The 21,912-nt window shown below is 41.9% G+C and overlaps 1 protein-coding gene across 2 annotated transcripts in view; it reads left to right on the forward strand.

Annotated features, from left to right (window-relative positions):
• The window catches only part of NHEJ1 (non-homologous end joining factor 1), a 113,090-nt gene that overhangs the window by 90,480 nt on the left and 698 nt on the right, over positions 1 to 21,912 (forward strand). For both annotated transcript variants that reach the window (XM_060773296.2, XM_060773305.2), the window contains exons 6-7: positions 19,195 to 19,312; positions 20,073 to 20,203. In XM_060773296.2, coding sequence (XP_060629279.2) covers positions 19,195 to 19,312; positions 20,073 to 20,203 — 249 coding nt within the window. The remainder of the gene's footprint in view (positions 1 to 19,194; positions 19,313 to 20,072; positions 20,204 to 21,912) is intronic.

Below are 21,912 nucleotides of genomic sequence, written 5' to 3' on the forward strand. Positions count from 1 at the left end.
GACCGTAGTCTCCAAAGTTACAGTCCAACATTCAAATGTATATACTGTGCTGTTTGATTAAACTCGCCTCCAGCAGACACCAAGTGAATGGCTGGGAACTTTATATCTCTGTCTCCATCTCTGTGACTCAACCATTAAAAATATAGACCCAAATGCTGTACAAGTTGCATAATGAGTCAAAGGCAATATAGAGGAGTGCTGTCAGTCTGTACTTGTGCCCTTGCTGATATAAGGAGCTGAGCCTTCAGCTAGGTATGATATTTGGAGATCTCTAGTTAGATGCCTATTACTGTCTTTTAAAAACTGTAGCATGTCTTCTCATTAAACTATTTTTTCTAGTTTAATGTCTTCTCGTTAAACACTTCTTTGCTCTATGTGATAAAACATGAAAGTACTAATAGGATATGAGGATGGGGGAATCATTATGCAGCATCTTTATATTCCTTTCATTCCTTTTAATGCTTGATACCTTTTGATTTGGTATTTCAGATTTGTTGATATGAATTCCAAATCAGCTTTGGAATTCCCCTTTTATTTTAATTCTATCTGCTTTATTTATTTTATTTATTTACAGTATTTATATACGGCCCTTCTCACCCCAAAGGGGACTCAGGGCAGATCACAGAACACATATATGACAAACTTTCAATGCTGTTATACACCAACAAGACAGACAACTGTACACAGATAGAGGTATATATAGGCTTTCCCATCTTTGGCATCTTGGTTGTGCTGTCGCTCCATCTCCGCTTCCGAAGAACTTTGCTCGTAAACTTGATCAAATTGCTGGAAAATTTCTGGAATTTCCTTATGGGTGCCTTAAATACCTCCCCACTTTAAAGCATTACCTACTTATCTACTCACATTTGCTTTCAAACTGCTAGGTAAACAGAAGCTGAGTTAAAGGCCAGGAACTCACCGTGACTTGGCTTTGAACTGTCAACCTTTTGATTGGGAAAATTTACTGCAGCTGGTGGTTGTATCTTATCCTCTCTCCTGAAAGCTGAGGAACTCTACTTGATTCACCCATTCACCCTCACAACAATCTTGCGGGGGAGATGAGGCTGAGTCGATGATTGGTCTGAGATCATCTAGAGTTTCATGACTAAGTGCCACTTGTTCTCTTTTTAGTGGGTGATTCTGGTTGTGGGGAGAAATGGATCAGATAAAGGGAAAAGCTAATTTGATTTGGTTATGTTAATCAGCAGAGACTTATGTTTTGCTACATGAGTGGATACCCTGGGCCCTATAAGCTATGTGACACCTCCAAGCTTTCACTCCTGACTGAAGTGTTGCTATCTTTTTGCATATCCCAGACATGAAATCTGCTACAAACAGTGCCTGCTTTATTTTTGTTATGCGCTGTGTCTTTAGTAGCCAGAGGAAGGGGAATTTCTGCTGCCACACTGTCAAAATAAACCAGGGCACAGCCCCTTGGTGAATTGAGAGTGCAACTCCCTCTGTCCAAGGAAGTTCCTATCCATTGTTTTGATGTAAATCCTGTAAGCTTCTTAAGTTTATTTCATTGTTATCCCATCCTTCCTCTCCTCTATCTTTGCCATTATGTCCTCGGTAGGTTAGGTATAGAGATAATGATGGGACCAAGGTCAACAGATGAGCTCTGGGACTGACTAGGAGTTTTGAAATCAGGTTTCTCTAGTTCTAGTTCTGACCCTTAAACTGCTTGCCACATTCTCTGTTAGCATTGTTTTGGCTCCTACTCTAATAATTAGCTATATGGGAGGCGAGGAAATGCTAAAAAATGTGACATCATTTCCTACTTTTCATATCTGTTATAAATAGACATGCATAGGGCACTCTAAGAGCCTTGTTCCTAGCTTTCACGGGAATTTATGCACATGGGTTTAATTCTGTACATAACTGCTATAGTAAATGAAGTGAATGTGCTTTCTGTGTGAGTTATTACTGAAACACCACATGCTGTTTTTATCTTCAATCAATTTCTGACATTTAATTTATTCAGGTTTGGCTCATAGAATCATAGAGTTAAAAAAAACTGCAAGGGCCATCCAATCCATCCTCCTGCCATGCCATGCCATGCCATGTCATGCCATGCCATGCCATACCATGCATCTATGATGACTGCAATTTTGAGAATGCCAGCACACTAGCCCAGCCTAGGTTAAGGATTTTTGTTTTCTTCAGAGGTTTTTTGGTCATGCTGTGATGTATATTTTCCAAAATTACTTTCAGCTAACCTATGCAAAAAGATGGTATTGTTTGGATAGGACTAATATTATTACATTTCCTAGGAAACTGGGCTAAGCAGTTTCATGCTTGTTACATATTTGGACTATGACTCACATCATCCCTGATCAGCATTGGCTGGGCACTTGGACATTGTAGTCAGGAGGACACGGCTGCCTGCTGTGACCCTAGAATAAGTCCTGCCTGCATGCATCAGTTATTGTTTCTAGCCCTAAGTCTGGTGATTAAGAGGTAGTTAAACCTCTGGCAGCCAGTGGATTGTTATTTCTGCACCAACACTATTAAACATGCATATTTGTGAGGATGATGCACAAGGAAGTCTCCTCCTTGGCCATGGAGACTCATCTATCATGTGGGCCGCTCAGGATTTCATTGTGAAGATGTGCCATTCAGAACTTGATCTCCACAATGACTGAATAATCCTTCCTATGGGGTGTATAGGTATGAAATAATGTACACCTCATCTTCAAAACAACTTCATGAAGTCATCCAGTCACACATCTATGTAAGAATTTGAATTAGGAACACCAGTATCTACACTGCTGAGAGTGTTTCCCATTTGGCCCATTAACACCATCTTAGGTTAAGAAGGTAACTTAGACTGACACATATTATTCCTAAATGGAGAGCTTTCTATACTTCTGGAGACTAGGACGGAAGAATGGCTTCACATTACAGGAAATTAGATTCCACTTGAACATTAGGAAGAACTTCCTGACTGTGAGAGCTGTTCAGCAGTGGAACTCTCTGCCCTGGACTGTGGTGGAGGCTCCTTCTTTGGAGGCTTTTTAACAGAGGCTGGATGGCCATCTGTCGGGGGTGCTTTGAATGCAATTCCTGCTTCTTGTCAGAGGATTGGATATGATGGCCCATGAGGTCTCTTCCAACACAATGATTCTATGATTCTTACACTCCATTTGGCACCACTTGGCCAGAAAGAAAGAGAGAGAGAGAGAGAGAGAGAAAGTAAAGTTTCTAAAAAGCACTGATATTAAGTGTCCTACCTAAGGTTACACAGGGTCTCTGTGACAGAGCTGGAAGTCTAACTTGTTTCTTCTAAACTATAGGACAAGGCTGAACTTGTGAGCTATTCCCTTTTTCTTGATACACTTTCCTTCAAGTTCCTATAACGCCATGCCTTTCCTTGAAGCTATATTCCTGGGGCAGAAATATTTCCATATATCCTGTAAACAGTCCAAAAGGGCACAAAGGAAGGGGAGGAGGTGGGCCTGTGGATGGGGATGATCCTACATGGGGCTTTCACAATGTCCTCCCCCTCAGCCCCACAACCTCTCAAAACGGAGAGCTGTGAGAAAGGCCTGTAACCCAAGCCAGCAAAACAGCAGCAAAAGGGGAAAAGAAAAGGTTATTGAGCAGCAGGCCGGGTTGCTGTGGTCTCAGAGCGAGCATAGACCGTCAGTTGTTAGGTGGGTGCCTCATTGGGGAAAGACTGCCTTGATTATGTGTTATGCGGCAGTTACACAGGGACAGCGGCCCTGCATTCCCCGTTCCACAGTGCCGGCCTTTATGTGCCTGACATTTACTCTCCAAGCGTTGGGGCAATGGGGGGGAAAGGAAAACATTGTGTGCAGCACTCGGCCACGCTGGCCTGTCACGCTCCCCACTTCCGCCCTGCTGGTTTCTTCCTGTTTGCCCCCTGGCCGCCCTGCCTACGACCCCTCTCTCCCTCTCAGCCATTGCATGACCCTCCTGGGGCTTTCCTGTCAGGTGGGGTCCTTGGGATGACCTGGAAGCCCAGAGCTGCTGGCACCTTGGCCTGCTGGGCTTTTCCCCTTATTCTCGGGATCCTAGGATCAGAAGGCATTGCAGCCAGCAGCTTGAGCAGCACTTCCCCCTTTGCCTTTGCTGCCCCCTTCTGACTTGGAACTGGTGTGTGCCTATGGGGCACTGGGCCAGGGGGAAATCAGAGCTGCTTTCCATCTCTCTCCGCAAGCCAGAATTGCTTCTTGTCTTTTCATCCCTGCTGCTCAGTTTCATTGGCTCTCTTTTTAGGAACAGCCGTTTCCTTCCTTTGTGGATGTAGACCTTGAAAGTCCTTTGAATCCAGTGCATATCGGGCTTACCCAGAATTAGCTTTGGCTTAACTTCTTCACCAAAGTAAGAAGTAGTTGGATGGAGAATTTGGATCATGGCTTCAGGTTGATTTATTAGCGCAGTGACTATATTTGTTCAGGTTTCTATATTCATTAGCCACAATCTCAGGGTTCCTTATCTCAAAGATGTTGGCTTTCCAAAAGATGCCTTACAGAGCTGACTGCAGTACATGGCCAGGTAACTCTATGGTACTTGGACTCATGGTGATGAGGACAGTTACTTATCCTGTCACATCGTCACACTAGAGAAAAAGTCCACTTAAAATCCGGTTTCTGCCTCCTGCAGAATTCAGGGGTTTGTAGTGTAGTGAGGCTGTTAAAGGTTCCTCCCTGAACTCCAAACCTCAGAATTCTGCAGGAGGCAGGAACTGGATTTTAAATGGATTTTTTGTCTAGTGTGATGAGGCCTCAGATCTTTGTTTTCCTAGGGGAAAATTTCAGCTGATTAGTGCCCTTTCCTCTGGTTTGCTTAAGTGGCCAAAATCAGGATTTCAATATGATTTAGTTGGTATAAGCACTCCAGGTGGCAGTAGTTCCCTTCTGTTGGTCCCAGAATACCATTATACTATCACATGATGTTAAGAAGAGGCCAATAGAACTTTCTATGTGCCTGTGGACTAGAGATCATGGGAGTTGTAGTCCAACACATCAGCAAGACACCAGGCTTCAAAGCACTGCTATACTGAGTCTCATTTGTTTCTTCAAAGTCTGGGATGGCTCGCGATGTCTCCAGTTCACTCCCTATGGCTTGGCAGGGATGACACCAGTCCTGTGTCTTGGGTCCCACCCTGCCCTGCCACAAGGAACCAAAGCTTGTTTCCCTTCTCCACCCCAGCCCCCACCCCAGAACACACCCCTCCACTCTCCTGGCCACAGGGTGATTTATTAAGCATGCCCTCCCTCGATGGAACATGTGCTGAGGTTGCCCACGGGAATGTGGGCAGATCTGACAGTCGCACCGCCACAGCCGAGGCTGTAATTTCAAAGCCTGCCCCAATCAGTTAAAAATATATTAAAAAATTGGAATGTGGGCTTTGCCAGGGAAAATCTTTGTAACCACTTGGCAAGCTCTGGTGTGATAATGAAAGGGTCCGGACTGCTCCTGGGGAATGACCGATTTAGAGACTGCGCTTGCATAGGGACTCGGTCATTGGACCCTGCTGCCGTAGCCAATGCGCTCCCCGCCTTCCTGCCTCCAAACATATACACATACAGAGCACTCACAAACCACTGCAGTGTTTACTGCAGTTTTCTCCCTATCTGAAAATAGGGGGGGGGGGGGGAGGCGAATCCCAAGCATTGAGGAGAGGGGCTTTTGTTTTAGGGAAAGATGGCCTGAGCTGAGCCTAACCCTTTTTTGTCCTGTGTGGAGTAGTGACAATCACTACATGGTCTTCTGCAGGGAGTCAGAAAACTGCTATACAGACATAGCAAGAAACTCCTGTAATTAGGTATTTCCCATAAGGACATTAGAATTAAGCCTTCCTCGTGACAACTGTGTGGCTGAGATAGGCAAGTGGTGACACACTGGCTGTGCCAAAGCTCATGCTGAAGTTACCAGTGACATCCTATGCAGTGCACAAATCTAACAAGGCATGTTGTCTCAGAGACCATGTGATTATTGTTTTTATGGTTGGCCTGTGGGTTCAGCAGGTGCAATACTTGCCGACTTATATGAAAATCAACTGAGTTCCATGAGACTTATTCCATGAGACTTATTTCCATATACACAAGGATAGGATTGCAGCCAAATTACGGCAAAATAGGAATACTCAGCATGAATTAAACAAGGTTAAATGTGAAAGTAACATACTTGTGAATGGGATGTTATTCTGAAATCATAGAATCATAGAATGCTAAAACTGTAGTAAATATAAGTCACTGAGAATCTGAGGAAGTCCAGATCAATGACAGAATACACACTTTGTTCCATCACTGGCATTTCCAACTTCAAAAAAGAAGAAAGGATTTAGGTAATAAATGATGTGCCCAAGACCCCATGTGTCAGAGTATATATTCATTTATTTAAACGGTCTCTTTATTATTCCTAAAAGCTCTAGGCAGTGATTCTCAACCTATGGGTCCCCAGATGTTTTGGCCTTCAACTCCCAGAAATCCTAGCAGGTGGTAAATTGGCTGGGATTTCTGGGAGTTGTACACCAGAACACCTAGGGACCCACAGGTTGAGAACCACTGATCTATAGGGATTCGTAACAATAAAAGAAACAATTAAATAGTAGTGAAATGTAATACTAACTGAAAACAAGTGTGCAACAATAGCGATAGAATGGAGAAGACCTCTGATTAATTCCCAAAGGACAAGTAAAACAACAAAGCACTAGGTTAGCTGGACAAATAGTCTGACAAGGCAAAGAACAGCTTCTCAACCAGCTTAGCTTGATAAGCCACTTCGGGGGAAAAATCATCTAAATCACAGAGGAGTTAGTCTTTCTTTTATATCAGTAATGCAATAATAATCCAACAGTCTTATTTCCGTTTACTGGTTAACAAATCTGAATGGACTTAAATACAGGCAAGTTGCGTTCTCCAATTTGCAACAATTCTCCAGAAATAAATAAATGGAAATCTCACCCACAGCACATAGCTCTCTCAAAATGCCTCTGCAGTTTATTGCAGTGAGAGAACAAGGAGGAAAAGCTGAGAGAATGAAAGGTGATGGGGAGGTTTGAGCAGGAAGAAGAGATGACTGGACTGGTTTTCTTTTATCTGTCTTGGTCGAGGTAGTGGGAAGGAGCAAAACCAACTGTAGTTTTGATGTTTCTAGGAGGAAGGATTTTCTTTACCTGCATAGAAGAGGGACTTTGAGTGGAGAAAGAAACTAGAATCAGAGTGTCTCTAGAAGACAATTCACTTTCTTGCTTCAATGGGGGCTAAGATGTGTGAACTAGCAGAAACAAACAAACTCATGCAGTTGATTAAAGAGAAATCTCTAATCAATTTCAAGAAAGACTGGGACGTTTATCGTGGTTCTTCAACCTTCACTATTGCTTTTTTTTTAATTAGAAGAGTATCATCTTATGGGGAAAGAATGTATTAATGGTTTTCTCTTCTTTTAATGGATGTAGAAAATTGTCTCTACCAGGCAGAGAATATAAAGCCTTTAGATCTATATGTAGTCAATGTTTAGTGATTGTAATTGTAGTGCGTTTTTTATATATTAGCAAAATGTATTTCTACTTTTTGGCGTCCCCGGTGGCACAGCGGGTTAAACCGTTGAGCTGCTGAACTTGCCGACTGAAAGGTAGGTAGTTCAAATCTGGGGAGCAGGGTGAGCTCCTGCTGTTATCCCCATCTTCTGCCAACCAATTCGGAAAGACATGCAAATATGAGTAGATAAATAGGTACCACTTTGCTGGGAAGGTCATGGCGCTCCATGCAGTCATGCTGGCCACATAACCTTGGAGGCATCTACAGACAACACCAGCTCTTCAGCTTAGAAATGTAAATGAGCACCACCCTCCAGACATGACTAGACTTAATGTCAAGGGGAAACCTTTACCTTTATCTTATTTCTACTTTTTATTCTTTGTACTTTGTCTTGTGGTTTGTATCCTTGCTCTTTACAGCTGTTTGCAGATTTTGTGTTAGTGTTTTCTAAAGAAAAATGATCAATTAAAAAAAGACAGGGAATCTGCTTTTTTCACTTGGCAAACCTGTTGGAGAGGACTCGCAGAAGATGTGTTGCCTTTCTTCCTATTGCACCCTCTGCATTTGCTGGCATAGGAGATACGTGCCCCCCTCTCTTCTTGTGTAATTTCTCCATCTGCCAAGCTTGCTGGGAATGGCACAGATGAAGAACCCAGTTCTTACCCAGTTGCTTTTTGTTTGCATGGGCCTTTTAACTGTTCTCTAATAACAAGTCAAATCATCCCAACTAAGCTCCTTCAGGGTCAACAGTTGCTGTCTCTTTTGGTCCTTCTGGTCAGCATCTGCACATTTCTCCAGCCTGGAAAAGCTAAACTTTGATGTTTATGCTTTAAACCACTTTGAAATTGATGGTGGGTTCAGTAAGAAACGCTAGCTTTGTGACTACCTCAGCTGCAGCACAATGATTCCTTATGGAACTGACTCCTCCCATTTACATCATTCTCAATTTACATGATGAGTTCAGGAATTCAACCATGATGTAAATCAAGACCCATCTGTATTTTGTTTAGGATAGTTGTCCTCAGATAGGATAGGAAACTCCCTAAATCAGGCAAATGGCTATTTGAAGCTGAACCTTAAATATAACTTGCAGTGCAATCCTGCGTTTCTTTATTTGGAAATACGCCCAGTTAAATTCAATCTGCTTTGTACCCAAGCAAGTGTGTTTTATGCTTTCAGCCTACAGATGAGCATGGACTGAAAATTATATTATAAAAGTAGACTTCTTTAGAGATTGAATTACTTTGAATATATTCAGATCTAGTTTATTCTCTTTTCAGAAAACTCAGATCCTAGCCTTAAGCACCATGAGTCAGCTGTCTTGACTATCTTATTTGAAAGGGCAGCACATACTCTATTCTTCTTCACCTTCTTCTTCATCTTCATCATCATTTTGCATTCTGGGAGGGGCATTATGGGATTTCCTGCCACATGTGCCAGAATAACCTTGGATACAGTGCCCCTTGATTCAGTGGGTTGGGATGATGGGTGTTCAGATAGTAATGTTTCTTGGGACATATCAGAGGGAAAGCCCTTCCACAGTAATATACCTTTGAGACTATATCATCGGTTTTCCTGGGTATACATCAGGTCTGATGCCTGGGATTACACCTGATGTATATGCCTGCTGCATATTGCACAAGGAAGTTGTGTTCTCAGGAAAGTTTATCTGATATTACCAATTATGAATCTTTGGGAAGTTTTTAAGGAGCCTGAACAAAGTGACTAAACTATTGCTCTGATCCAAAGGATTTCCACAAGGAGCAGTTTGTTAGTTAAGATGTGAATATAGATAGAATTGTTTTTCTTTCATCTTGCTTTATGTTTTAACAAATTAATGTTTCTGCTCAACCTATAAATAATCCTCTCAAGCTAAATGAATGGCATTAATCCAGAGCAATAAATGATCCTAACTCTGTAGGATGTGGTCCCTCCTAGATCGTTTCCTGCAGAGCTAATGCACATTGTTTGCTGGTCATTGTTAGCTTATCACCACACTTTAATTAAGTATTTGATTTGAGATGGAAATTAAGTCTGATAGCCACATACTCTATAGCATGTGTGCTCTGATTATCCTTGAGTGCTTTGCCTGCTGGCCAAAAGACACCAGGGAGGGGGTGAATCATCCCGGGAAAGGCATTCTGTAGTATAGAAGTGGACGCGAAGAAGGTTCCTTCCTATATCTCCACCAAACATACCTCTGAAGGTGGTGGGAATGAAAGAAAGATCTAAGCAGGCTTATATGGGAAGATGCTACCCATAGAATCATAGAATCATAGAGTTGGAAGAGACCTCATGGGCCATCCAGTCCAACCCCCTGCCAAGAAGCAGGAATATTGCATTCAAATCACCCCTGACAGATGGCCATGCAGCCTCTGTTTAAAATCTTCCAAAGAAGGAGCCTCCACCACACTCCGGGGCAGAGAGTTCCACTGCTGAACGGCTCTCACAGTCAGGAAGTTCTTCCTCATGTTCAGATGGAATTTCCTCTCTTGTAGTTTGAAGCCATTGTTCCGCGTCCTAGTCTCCAGGGAAGCAGAAAACAAGCTTGCTCCCTCCTCCCAGTGGCTTCCTCTCACATATTTATACATGGCTATCATATCTCCTCTCAGCCTTTTCTTCTTCAGGCTAAACATGCCCAGCTCCTTAAGCCGCTCCTCATAGGGCTTGTTCTCCAGACCCTTGATCATTTTAGTCACCCTCCTCAGGACACATTCCAGCTTGTCAATATCTCTTTTGAATTGTAATAGGATAGGATAATCTGGACCCAATTATTGAACATAACTAGCAGTTTGAATTGTGCCCAGAACTAGACTGTTCACAAACGAAACTGTTGTAATAGGGGAAATACATTTCCTGTCACCGGGTCCAGTTAGTAATTCTGGCTTTGGCATTTTGAACCAGCCCTACATCAGGCATAGGTAACTTTGGCCTTCCAGATAGTTTTGGATTGAATGGGAGCTGTAGGCCAAATGTACTTAAAGGACCACAGCTACACACCCTCTCTGCTGTCCATAGCTCCTTCAGTGACATCTAAGAGACCTTCCAGACAGGCCATATATTCCAGGATCTGATCCCAGGTTTTCTTCTTTAAATTGGATTATATGAGTCTGCAGTGCCAGATAATCTGGGATAAACCGAAAACCTGGGATCAGATCCTGGGGTATAGGGCTTGTCTGGAAGGGCCCTAAATGAGCTTCTAGACATAAGGGTTTAGGGCAAACACCAGAGGAAGCTTTGTTGACTTCAAACTCTGTTTACAAGCTTCTCAGGGGCAATTGCCCAGTCATTATTGGATATAATGGATATACTACATGTTCAAAAGTGACCCCCCACCCAAACCCTATGTTAATGCAGCATTCTTGATCCATGAGCCCTCCAGACATTTTGAGAATTCCCATCATCCCCAATCATTGGACATGATGGCTGCAGTTGTCATCTAAAAAATCTGGAAAATCTTGTGTAGAAGATTTCTTTATTTATTTACTGCTCTTCTCCACTCTCTTTGAACCAAAAATGCCTTCATGAAACCCATTTTACAAAAGGGATATTAACATGTTGATAGAGAAAAGTGATCTACCTTGATCTTTTTTAAAAATGTATTACGTTTTTACCTTTCCTCAGCAGTGCTCAAGGTAGCTAATAGAATTACTGAATATTAAGTAAATTATACATTTATTAAAATTGTTGCCTAAAACAAATAATGAAAATCCATAATTGATAAATATCAGTTGTTTAGAGCTAGACCAGTTTGAAGAAAATGTTAACAGAATGGTAGGCAAAGGTAGAGTTTGAAAATTAAATCTCTCCCCACAAATAATTTCTTCTTTAAAATATGTATCCTTCCTGAATTAATTACTGCCTTTGTTTATCACCCTCAGAAAAAGAAAATGCCTAATTTATGTATCTGAGTCTCTACCAACTATACCACATTGTTGGACTGATCTCACAAGATCAACACTTCATGCTGTCTTCACTGTGCCATATCTAGGCAACTTTACCATAGCATAGGTTGCCTTTAGTGCTCCAACATTAGCTCTTGGCAGTGGCAGGACAATTTCCAAACACACTGAAGACTTGCCCAGTGTGTTAGTTTGACATTTGTTTTGCTTTTTATTTTTGTTTTGCTTTGTTTTTTAATTAAGATGTCACCCTGTTCCAACTGGTCAATGCGGATACACTGAAATGAATACATATCTTAAGTTTCCATAATTTTTAGGAAGGTATGTTAATACCCAGGCCTTTATGGTTATTTTCTCTGTCATCTCTACATTTTTCATTTCTGAAAGGCACCTCTTTTCATTAAATGACCATGTGTTTTACCTATAAAACTTGGACAGATCTTCCTCAAGGTTTGAGGAGGCTTGCCAGTTTGAGGAATTCCTGCTTTACATAGAACTATTTCTGTAGCATAGGGCTGTGCAAACTGACAGTTTTGTGGCACTTAGCCCCTAAGATCCCTATACATTTTCATTTAAATAATAATAATGGCCATTTTCATGAGCAGCCTTAGAACAGGACACACTTTTTACACCCAAAGCTGATCATTTTCATTTTCAATTGCTTTATAGATATTCCTACATTTCTTGTGCTCGTGTGGACTAAGGTGAAAAATTCACTTCTGGGTAAAAATATTAGAGGTTGTTCCTTCCTGCTGTTGTAATAATGCTCAAATCTAGTTCAGCTCTAGACCCTAAAATTAAGAGAAAAATGTACCATGGCCTTCATCATCTTTTAAAGAAGAAGTGAACAATTATTTGGTTGCTGAAGACGTTCCCATAGATCTGTGGTTCTCAACTTTCCTAATGCCGTGACTCCTTAATACAGTTCCTCATGTTGTGGTGACCCCCCAACCATAACATGATTTGAGTGCCTCCTGACACCTTGTTCTGGCTCAGGTGCAGCAGGGGTTGATGCCAAGGGCTTTGGGGTTCAGAATCAGCATCTCCCAGGCAGACTTGAACTTCAGGAACTCTCGTTAGGAACTGACTACCAGCACAAATCATTTCTGGACAAGCAGAAATTGAAGGAGCAAATTAAACCTGTCTTCCTACAACCTGAGTTGAGTGAATTGTGCTTTTACCCCAAACTTGCAAAATTACTTACCTAAAATATTTGTATTCAACTTATACTAAAAAGATCTCAGGGAATCTTGGATAAACAACCCAGTTTTTCCTGATGCCTAAACTAAATCAGTTTTGATGCCAACAAGGTCTCCAAGGGGAGGACATTCCACCACTGGATTGACACAACTGAGAAAACCCTCTCTTGTGTCCTCACACAATGTATTGACGTCATTGATAGGACACAAAGGAGACCTCAATCCTTCGACTAGCATGTAAGGAGGAGGAAATTGTTTTGTTGTTTTCCTCCATACCTAAACCCTCACCACTTCTGAGAGGTAGGTTAACTTTCTCCAAGAGGACAGGAAAGTCCTCATGATCATTTCTTTAAATGATGCCGCAGTGAGAAGATAACTAAAGTTTGTCCTCTATTCTAACTGTAGCAGTAGTTCCTCTGTTCCCTGGTGAATTTTAATCCCACCATTTTCATGGGTGGACCAGTGTCTAAGAAACTCTGCCCCAGTGCCTTGCAGATCATGGAGTTTCTGCTTGACATGCAGCCTGCTCTCTAGTTCTCCTCCCCACTTCAGCCTTGAGCTACTGGCATCTGATACATGCATGGCCTTGCTGTCAGGTAGTCATAACATGGGCAACAGTGTGTCCCCCACTTAATTTGTGTGCTGACAACACTTGGTGTGCATCATGTTCAGCTAAGACACAGCAACTAATGCTAATTTCATCCAGGGAAAACCAATACATAACACACACACCCGAATAATTTAGTAGCAGCTCCTGGGCAAAGGAATGGCATGTACTATTACTTGGAAACCTTCCCCATTGACTCCCTTCACCAGATAAGTTATTTTCTGTCTTCAGGACATTTCTTTTAATCTAAAGTCCTCAGACTTCTTCACAGTGTCCTGGAAAGCTGAAGGGTTTAGATTATGGTAGGGAATATGTGGAGTCAGGAGAGGAATGAGCAGGAAGATGAGGGGAAAGTTTGGTCTGCTTGGGATAATTCTTAGCCAGTGGTAATGTTTGGGCTTCTTTATTGCAAATTTAAGACAGGGAGGGCAACTTGTGGGTCTTCAGATGATGTTGGATTTAAGCTACCATCAGCACCCTAGCCATCAGTGACTGTGTCAACCACAGTCCAGCTATGTTTGAAGGGCAGTAAATTGCCATTCTTGAATTAAGAGATTATTTACATCTTCCTAAAATAGAAATGTAGTTGCTACCAGCAGGTTGCTGCTGTTCAGAACTATTGTGGTAAGTGAACAAATGGCAAGGAAAAGGTGATAATGTCAGGATAATGTATGTTGTGTTGCATTTATATAGATACCGCTTATAACTTTACTAAGTTATTTAAATACTTAGAAAGAAAGCATAAGACATTAATCAGGCTGACTGGAAGAGATGAGGGTGCCCTGTTTTTCCCCACACTGGTTAAAATATACCATGAGGGAATGCATCTTCTGAAATCAGTGATATATAGATGGCATGAATCAAATAGATGGGCAACTCATGCAAAGGGTCACCAATTTCCCAACTGGAGTGGCACTTGGTCTGTATTCTGTTTTGTCTATAGAGACTTGTTTTGTTGATCCTTGATCCATTGCCTGCTGCAAGTCATGCTGTGGGACACTCAAATATATAAATAAATAGGAAGCAATGTCAACACCAGATGGCACCAGAGTTTCCTCAGAAAAGATGATCTTATGCCATGTTGCCAAACTCTAAAAAAGATTCTGTTCCATAAAGGTATGCTGATGACCCCGACGCTCTTGACTAGGGAGCATATACTTTCCCACTTCTTTCAGAAAATGTATGGAGGATCCCCTTCTAGTGAGTGGATGAAGTTGAAATGCTGTGTGCAGAGACTATGCCCATCCTTTTTTGTCATGCAATCTCAAGTAGTTGATGGGAGAAGCATATCAGAGCTTCAGCTTTGGGCAAAGAGGCATGGCTTCTCTTAGTGAGGACTGGACATTTTGTAAAGCCCAGAGCACACTTCTGGCAGTTGTTCAGGGAAGGCAGTGGGGGTCACCATGCTCTGGGATTTGCCTCTGCCCTGTTTCCTGCCAGTACAGCTTCGGGAGAGGTGGGCAGGGTTGACTAGACACGGAGAGCAAGGAAAAGTAGGATTGACCTGCTACAGTGCCTGCCCTGGGTACACTGTTTTTGTTCTGTGCTGGTCCCCTTCTGTTTACTTTTCCCTGAGTTATGACTATGCCTTTGCCTTTGATCTGGGATTTTCAGCAGCCTATTGGCTGTGGCCGCCCTACCTTTGGGGTTCAATCACCTGCCAGTTTTACAACTCAGTTTGGCCTGAATACAACGAGAGAGCTAGAAGCCAAGCCTCCCTGCTTCTGGTCCTTCCTGTACATTACTCACAAGAGGCCAAAGGGTTATCTAATCCACGTTGCCACTCAAAAGCAAATCCAACCACTTCTTTCTCCCTGCACACAGATCAACAGATGAAATTTAGTCTGCTGCAAGAAAAGAGTGGGTACACTGCAGGAAACATTAACTGCAGGGGCATAGATCTGTTTACCTGGCTCAAGGAAGTAGGCTAAGCCATATGCTATAGGGAACGGTGCATCTAGTGGATATAGTGGCCATTCAGAATTAACCAAAGTCCCTGACAAACCCTTGCATTTCTGTTGTTTTCTGTAATTGTAGACATATGGTCAGTGTATTTGCCTTCTCCTTTTAGTGCTTATACATGGTAGAATGTAATAGTCTTTACCACGAGAAAGATACGACATTTATGTGAATGCTTATTGTACACTTCTAGATCTGGCTTTAACTGGGCAACCACACTGCCTCTTTGTGGGTGTTTAATGGACATCTAGAGGACATTATCTTCAATTTGTAAACCCTCCAATTTCGATCTCATAGTTTCTTCCATCCTTTAAAAATATTTTTATTCAAGAAAGAGACAAAATAAGACACACAAAAAATCTTTTAGATGTATAAAACTACCAAAACTACACAACTACATATTACAACTATATAATAATAATTAACCCCTCCCCCTATAAACATCTCACTCTCATAGTTTATTCCTTTAAACCAGTGGTGCCCAGCCTTCGGTCCATGGACCACCAGTGGTTCGCAAGCAGTAAAATATGGTCCGTGGCCTCACCATTACTACACTCTTGCAGCAAGAGTGACTGGTCTCGCGAAACCCTCTTATAGTGCTGAGGCTTATTCAATATGGTTTTCTGTGGACGAGCAGATGGTGACTACTGGATGGCATATGTTCTGTATCAGAAACTAGAGCTGATGTGGTCTATCCAATGCAGTTTTTTGCATCAGCACCCCAAATAACCAAACTGAATCTAAAGTTGACCAAAAACTGATTCATAAGCCTTTTGGTATTAATGTTGGAAAGTGGTCCCTGGTCAAAGTAGTCCCTGGTCAAGTGGTCCCTGGTCAAAAAAAGGTTGGGAACCACTGCTTTAAACAATAATGCAATCACACATCTATCTTCTTTTTCTTCTAACATTATTGACTGGAGCGAAGTGCAATATAACTCAACATGATGCCACATGAATGTATATTGTTTTTAAATATATGTATCCAGATTGTTGTCTGTATGACATTATTATGTTGTAAGCTGCTTGTGTCCCGTGAGGGAGAAAAGTGGGATATAAATATATCGTTACTATTGCTAGAAGAAATTTGTTAAGAAAAACACATGGAATAGTCGGATAATGCTTTTGAATTGTGAATTTCAGGAATTGTTTGTTGTTTTGCAAAGTTACTGGGGTACCAAATTGACTTGGATAGATTATATCATACTGTCATTGTGATTTATAATTAGACCAGTTTGTTAATTTAATTCTTCAGGACTTTCAATTATTTTAAAAAAATCTTTATGACATTCATGGACATATACTGAATATTCTGTGGTTTATTCTAGATACTGGGATGGTGGGAAGGATACTACCCAATTGGGTCACATACTTTGAAAGCATTTGCCATCCAGTTGCCCATGATAAGGGGAGTGAAAATGTTAAAACTGTCTCAGTAATATATTTCGGAAGCAAAGCAAACCTGTTCTCCTATTGATTAGGATGCAGCAAACTCATAGGAGAACAGGCTTCCTTTGCTTGCAAAAAGCTACTGCCTGGTAGGTAAATCAGGACTGGAGGACTTTACCATCCCTATATATTTCCTATATTATTAAATAGGTAGGAATTATGAACAGGAAACAGTTATGAAGATGCAAACTCTAGGTTATACATTAATAACTATGATCCGGAATTCTATCTTGGGTTTTTCATTGCTAGGAAATGTTCATGAAACAGGAGCACTTGTTTGAAAGAAGATTTCTAAATTCTTAACACTAACTGAACAACACTAGTATTTGTTATGCAAAAATACATTATCTGGATAACTCTTAATATACAAGACTTCCATTTGTTTTAGCCAATTCTTCCTTGCTCCCTGCAAATTCAGTCTTAATTCTCCTTTACTACCTACTGTTGGATACTTACATCCTGTGAATCCTATCCCCTTGACTTCTTCAGTAATAGCCTTTTACTATTGGAATAGTTTCCTTTGGTATGGATTCTGTCTTCTGCTGCTACTGAAGTAGAACAGTGTGATGGATTGATTATATCAAACAGCAGTTGCATAATTTGTCATCTCTACAGGATTTGTTCTAGTTGGAGACATTTATTGTGAACTCACAATGGACAGATTGTCAACCTAATAACAAAGGAGAAATAGTCACACTTGTATCCTGCCATCAAGAGCGGTTGGCAGTTTCATATCACAGAAACTTATTGAACAAAATGGGGGTTTATGGGCAAAATCCTACTGGTGATCTCCATCAAGAAGGTACTTTGGTTTCAAAAATACAGCTTTTGCTCTCATCTACCCAGGAGAAATTCAAGAAAGTAGATTTGACTCAAAGATGTTTAGCCTGCAGAAGAGGAAGCTGAGAGGACACATGATGGCCATGTATAAATATGTGAGGGGAAGTCATAGAGAAGAGGGAGCAAGCTTGATTGCTGCTGCACTGGAGACTAAGATGTGGAACCATGGCTTCAAACTACAGGAAAGGAGATTCCACCTGAACATGAGGAAGAACTTCCTCACTGTGAGAACTGTTCAGCAGCGGAACTCTCTGCCCCAGGGTGTGGTGGGGGCTCCTTCTTTGGAGTTTTTTAAACAACAGCTGGATGGCTCTCTGTCGGTGGTGCTTTGAATGTAATTTTCCTGCTTCTTGGTAGGGGATTGGAGTGGATGACCCATGAGGTCTCTTCCAAATCAAGGATTCTATGATTCTATGACGTGATTTCACTTACTTTTCATCATTGGTCTGTTCTAATAGGACATTGTTCACATCCATCCTTGATCCTTTGAATATACTGTGGATCTTACATTTCAGCAGCTAAAGAAAAGTTTCTCCATTTACATTGCCAAAATAGAAGATGGGTCCATAGCTCAGTGACAGGGCACATGGATTGCTTTGCAGAAAATCCCAAATTTAGTCCTTGGTATTTCTGGTTTAAAGGGATCTTGGGGAGAAAAACAATGCCTGGAGACACCTTGCCAGTCTGAATAGCCATATCAAAACTAGGTTGATGTGACTACCTTCCTCTGTTGCTTTTGTCCCGTGTGCTCTTGCAGGAGCCTTGTGCCACTCTGCAGCCGGGGCTCGGGGGAGTGAGGGACAGGCAATGTCTTTGGACTCCGGCCTTGAGCGCCTTAGAGAGGAACTGCCCCGTTATCTGTTACACTTTGTTCTCCCGACTGTTTGGGTGTGGAGCAGGCACAGCGGCAGCGGCATTATCTCTGGAAACCTTTGAAACACAAGCAGGAGCCTGGGCTCACTGTGTTCTGAGGCAGGGTGGGCCTTGTACCCCTCGCTCTGGCTGATGCAGAGCACAGCAGCCACCCTCACCACTTTGTTATATATAAGGGCAGTGGGGGTGGTAGTACACTGCTTCACATAACTTCTTAATGGATGGCTGTGCTATGTTTATGTAAGAGCTGGGGAAAGTTCTTATTTATTACAGGTCCCTCCATCTGAGGAAGTCAGAGTGAGGACATGGGGTTGTGGTCCAAAAAAGTAATTTTGAAAAATTGGAATGTGAGTGAATGTCTCTGAGTATAATAACTGAGTGTAGGTCTGCTGCAAGCTTCCCTTTCGAACCTGAAGATTTTCCTAGGAGCGATAATTTTAGTGGTTAGAGCCATTCCCAGATTGCATAGGAAGCTGCATTTTCCCACCAATTGTCTAACTAGCCCAGCTCTGGCAGCCACTCTCTGCCCCAGTCAAGGTGGGACTTTCTAATCAGCCACTCCCTACGTTCCTTTTCTTTGAAGGCCCTAAGGATCTTCTGTGGAGATGACAGGGATTACCTTTTGAGATCTTCAGCATGCAAAAACAGCTGTATCACCGACCACATTCTTTCCTTGACAGTGATTTTTCAGTGATGCAGAATAACCAATGAAATCGTTTTTCCTAATGTCAGCATAGTTGGTAATAGGTAATACGTTATATGGGCTGCAGGTGAACTAAAGTAGTCTTAATCCCCATGTGTCTTCTATTTGCATTTTCTATCTGGAGTCCTGATCAGAATTCTCCTTTTGTTTCACAGATTTTGCCCCAAGCTTGCCAGCTAGGAGATGGAAAACTATTTACTTCCAATCTAAAAGAGCTCTACATGGCTGTGACACAAGAGCAGGCCAGGGCAACTTGCAAACGGCACCGAGAAGGTGAGGGAATGGCGGGAACATAGAGTGTGCCCATTGTGCCAATACATTGCAAAGATGGCAATACTTCTGAGAAATGACCACAAACAGAGAGGGAAGCCCTGATGGTTTTATACGAGTCCAAAAAAGCTATCTCATTTCCCTGGCATCTCTGAGTTGTTTATTCCTTTCTTATAGGTTCAAAAATGAATGTCCAGACACAGAAGAATTAGGCAACATTTTGATGCCTCCAGAAAGCTGCTCACCACTGCTGTTTGTCTATATTCCTCGATTGGCATGTTCCATCCACACATCATTTGATGTTGCGATTTTCCTGCTTCTTAGCAGGGGGTTGGACTGGATGGCCCATGAGGCCTCTTCTAACTCTATGGTTCTATGATTCTGTGGTGTAGCAACCAAAATAACATTCCATTTGGCCCACGAAAACAGTTTTATCTAGGGGATAATGCAAATACTTGCTAGCTGTTGCCATAAATTCCCAATGTTTTGAGTTGCCTTCAATGGCCCTTCAAAGGCTGCTAATTTGTTTTCACTACCAATGTAGAGTACAGTCAACCACCCTCCACATTCGCAAGTTTGAGTTTTGCGGATTTGTTTATTCACGGTTTTGATTTAAATGTTCTGTCTTCAAAACCTCTGGGTACTCCGTGTGATTCAGTGTTCACTTTCCAGTGGAGGGAGATGGTAGAGTCATGCTGGAAGATCTAGAAATTCTTAGAGAGATGTTCTTTCAGGTAAAAATTCTTTCTCTTCTCCTTTACAGCCTCAGGAGACTCTGAGAGCCTTGAACGTCTTAGCCCCCAGGACCTTGCTCAAGGCGGGGCTGTGGATTTACCATCTGAGGAGAAGACAGGGTCCAATCTAGTGACTGAACAGACTGAACAAGACACAATGGTGAGGACAGGCCCAGAGCACACCTGTGTGAGCAGCTTGAGGCAGGTTGTCTTGGGAAAACCAAACGTGCCAGTCATGCCACTCAGGAGGTCTGCCAGAGATCGAAATGCATCTATGATCAGCAGGGATCCCAGGATCCTTTTGACATGCAATAGTTCTGTGCCATCTGTGGGTTTGTGTGTGTGTGTGTGTATATGTGGCCTAAATGTAGAATTTTTAAGTTATAGCTATTAAATTTCATTTTATTCATTTGCACACTATTTTATTGTTCATCTATAAATCAAAGGGACTTGGATAAACTAGAAGACTAGGCTGAAATAAATAAAATGAAATTCAAAGGAGACAAATGCAAAATTTTCTATTTGCACCACACACAAAAAACCAAATTCACAGTTATAAAATAGGGAATTTATAGAATTACAAAGTCAGAAAGGACCCCAAGGGCAGTCCAACCCCATCCAGCCATGCCGGCACATACAATCAAAGCACCCTCTGCTTGAAAACTTCCAGGGAAAGGAGATTCCACCGGATTCCCATGTAGCAGTATATTCAACAGCCAAACAACTCTTACTGTCAGGATTTTTTTCCTAATGTCTACGTGGAGTCATGGGGCTTGGCTTCCAAACCTTTGCTCATTTTGGTCATCAGTATTACATGATATGATAAGTATTTCATGGAAAAAGAACCTTGAGAATATTGCTGATCAGAAGCTGAGCATTAGGCAGCAGTTTGATGCTGCAGCAAAGAAAGCAAATGCTATTTTCGATTGCATTAACAGAAGCACAGTTCCCAAGCTAAATGAAGTAATAGTCCCACTTTATGCTGTGCTATTCAAGCCTCATCTACAGTCCAGTGTTCACTTCTGGGCACATCATATTTAAAAGGCTATAGACAAATTGGAGCAGTTTCAGAGAAGAGCAGCACTAAGGATAAGAAGGGGAAATAACAGAGTCAGCACTTGTTTACCGAAGCAGCATAGTTGCCATTTTTTTCTGGCTCAGTCTTGTGGGGCTCTAAACTAGCAAGGTCACCGGGTGGGAGGTGCCCTTGTCAGATTTGACCTTGCCAGCACATAACCCATTTAAAAAAGCACATAAAATGGGGCTGGCATTTGCAGGTGGGGGATTGGAGTGGTGTGTCAGTGGTATTGTTAGAGGTACTAGGCAATTGCTGTATGTGACACTCATATAACCACATTCCAGGCAGCATTCCAGATTGCAATGACAAGCAAAGAGAATTACATTTTTCCAGGGAAAATATGTTGCATTTTTGAGTGTTCGAAAAGTGGGACATTGCTTCTTGAGGAAAGGCGTATTTCCTAGTGACACTTGAAAAACGGTTGCATTTGCATGGCATAAATACGTAAATCTAGTTCCTTGGCTATAATAGCAATGAATAACTATGAATAAAAAGTAAATACAATAGTAGAACTTGTGTAGGTTCGTCATATATGGCTGTATAAAAGAACAATGATTCGAAAAGTCGATTGATTTTTATGTTATTTTATAAAAAGCAAACAAGAAAATTACATTGACAATGTGCTCCAGGCTGTGACCTTCAAGATGACTTTGGACTCTAGGACCCATCAAACCCTGCTAAGATGACCAATGGTAAGGGGTGATGGTTGTCATCCCAGTCTAGAGGACCAACCATGTGTCCTACATGCTTATGCTAGTCCTTTATCATTGGAAGACTGTATGAACTATATG

Source organism: Anolis sagrei, chromosome 1 (assembly GCF_037176765.1).
Source record: "Anolis sagrei isolate rAnoSag1 chromosome 1, rAnoSag1.mat, whole genome shotgun sequence".
Taxonomy (NCBI): domain Eukaryota; kingdom Metazoa; phylum Chordata; class Lepidosauria; order Squamata; family Dactyloidae; genus Anolis; species Anolis sagrei.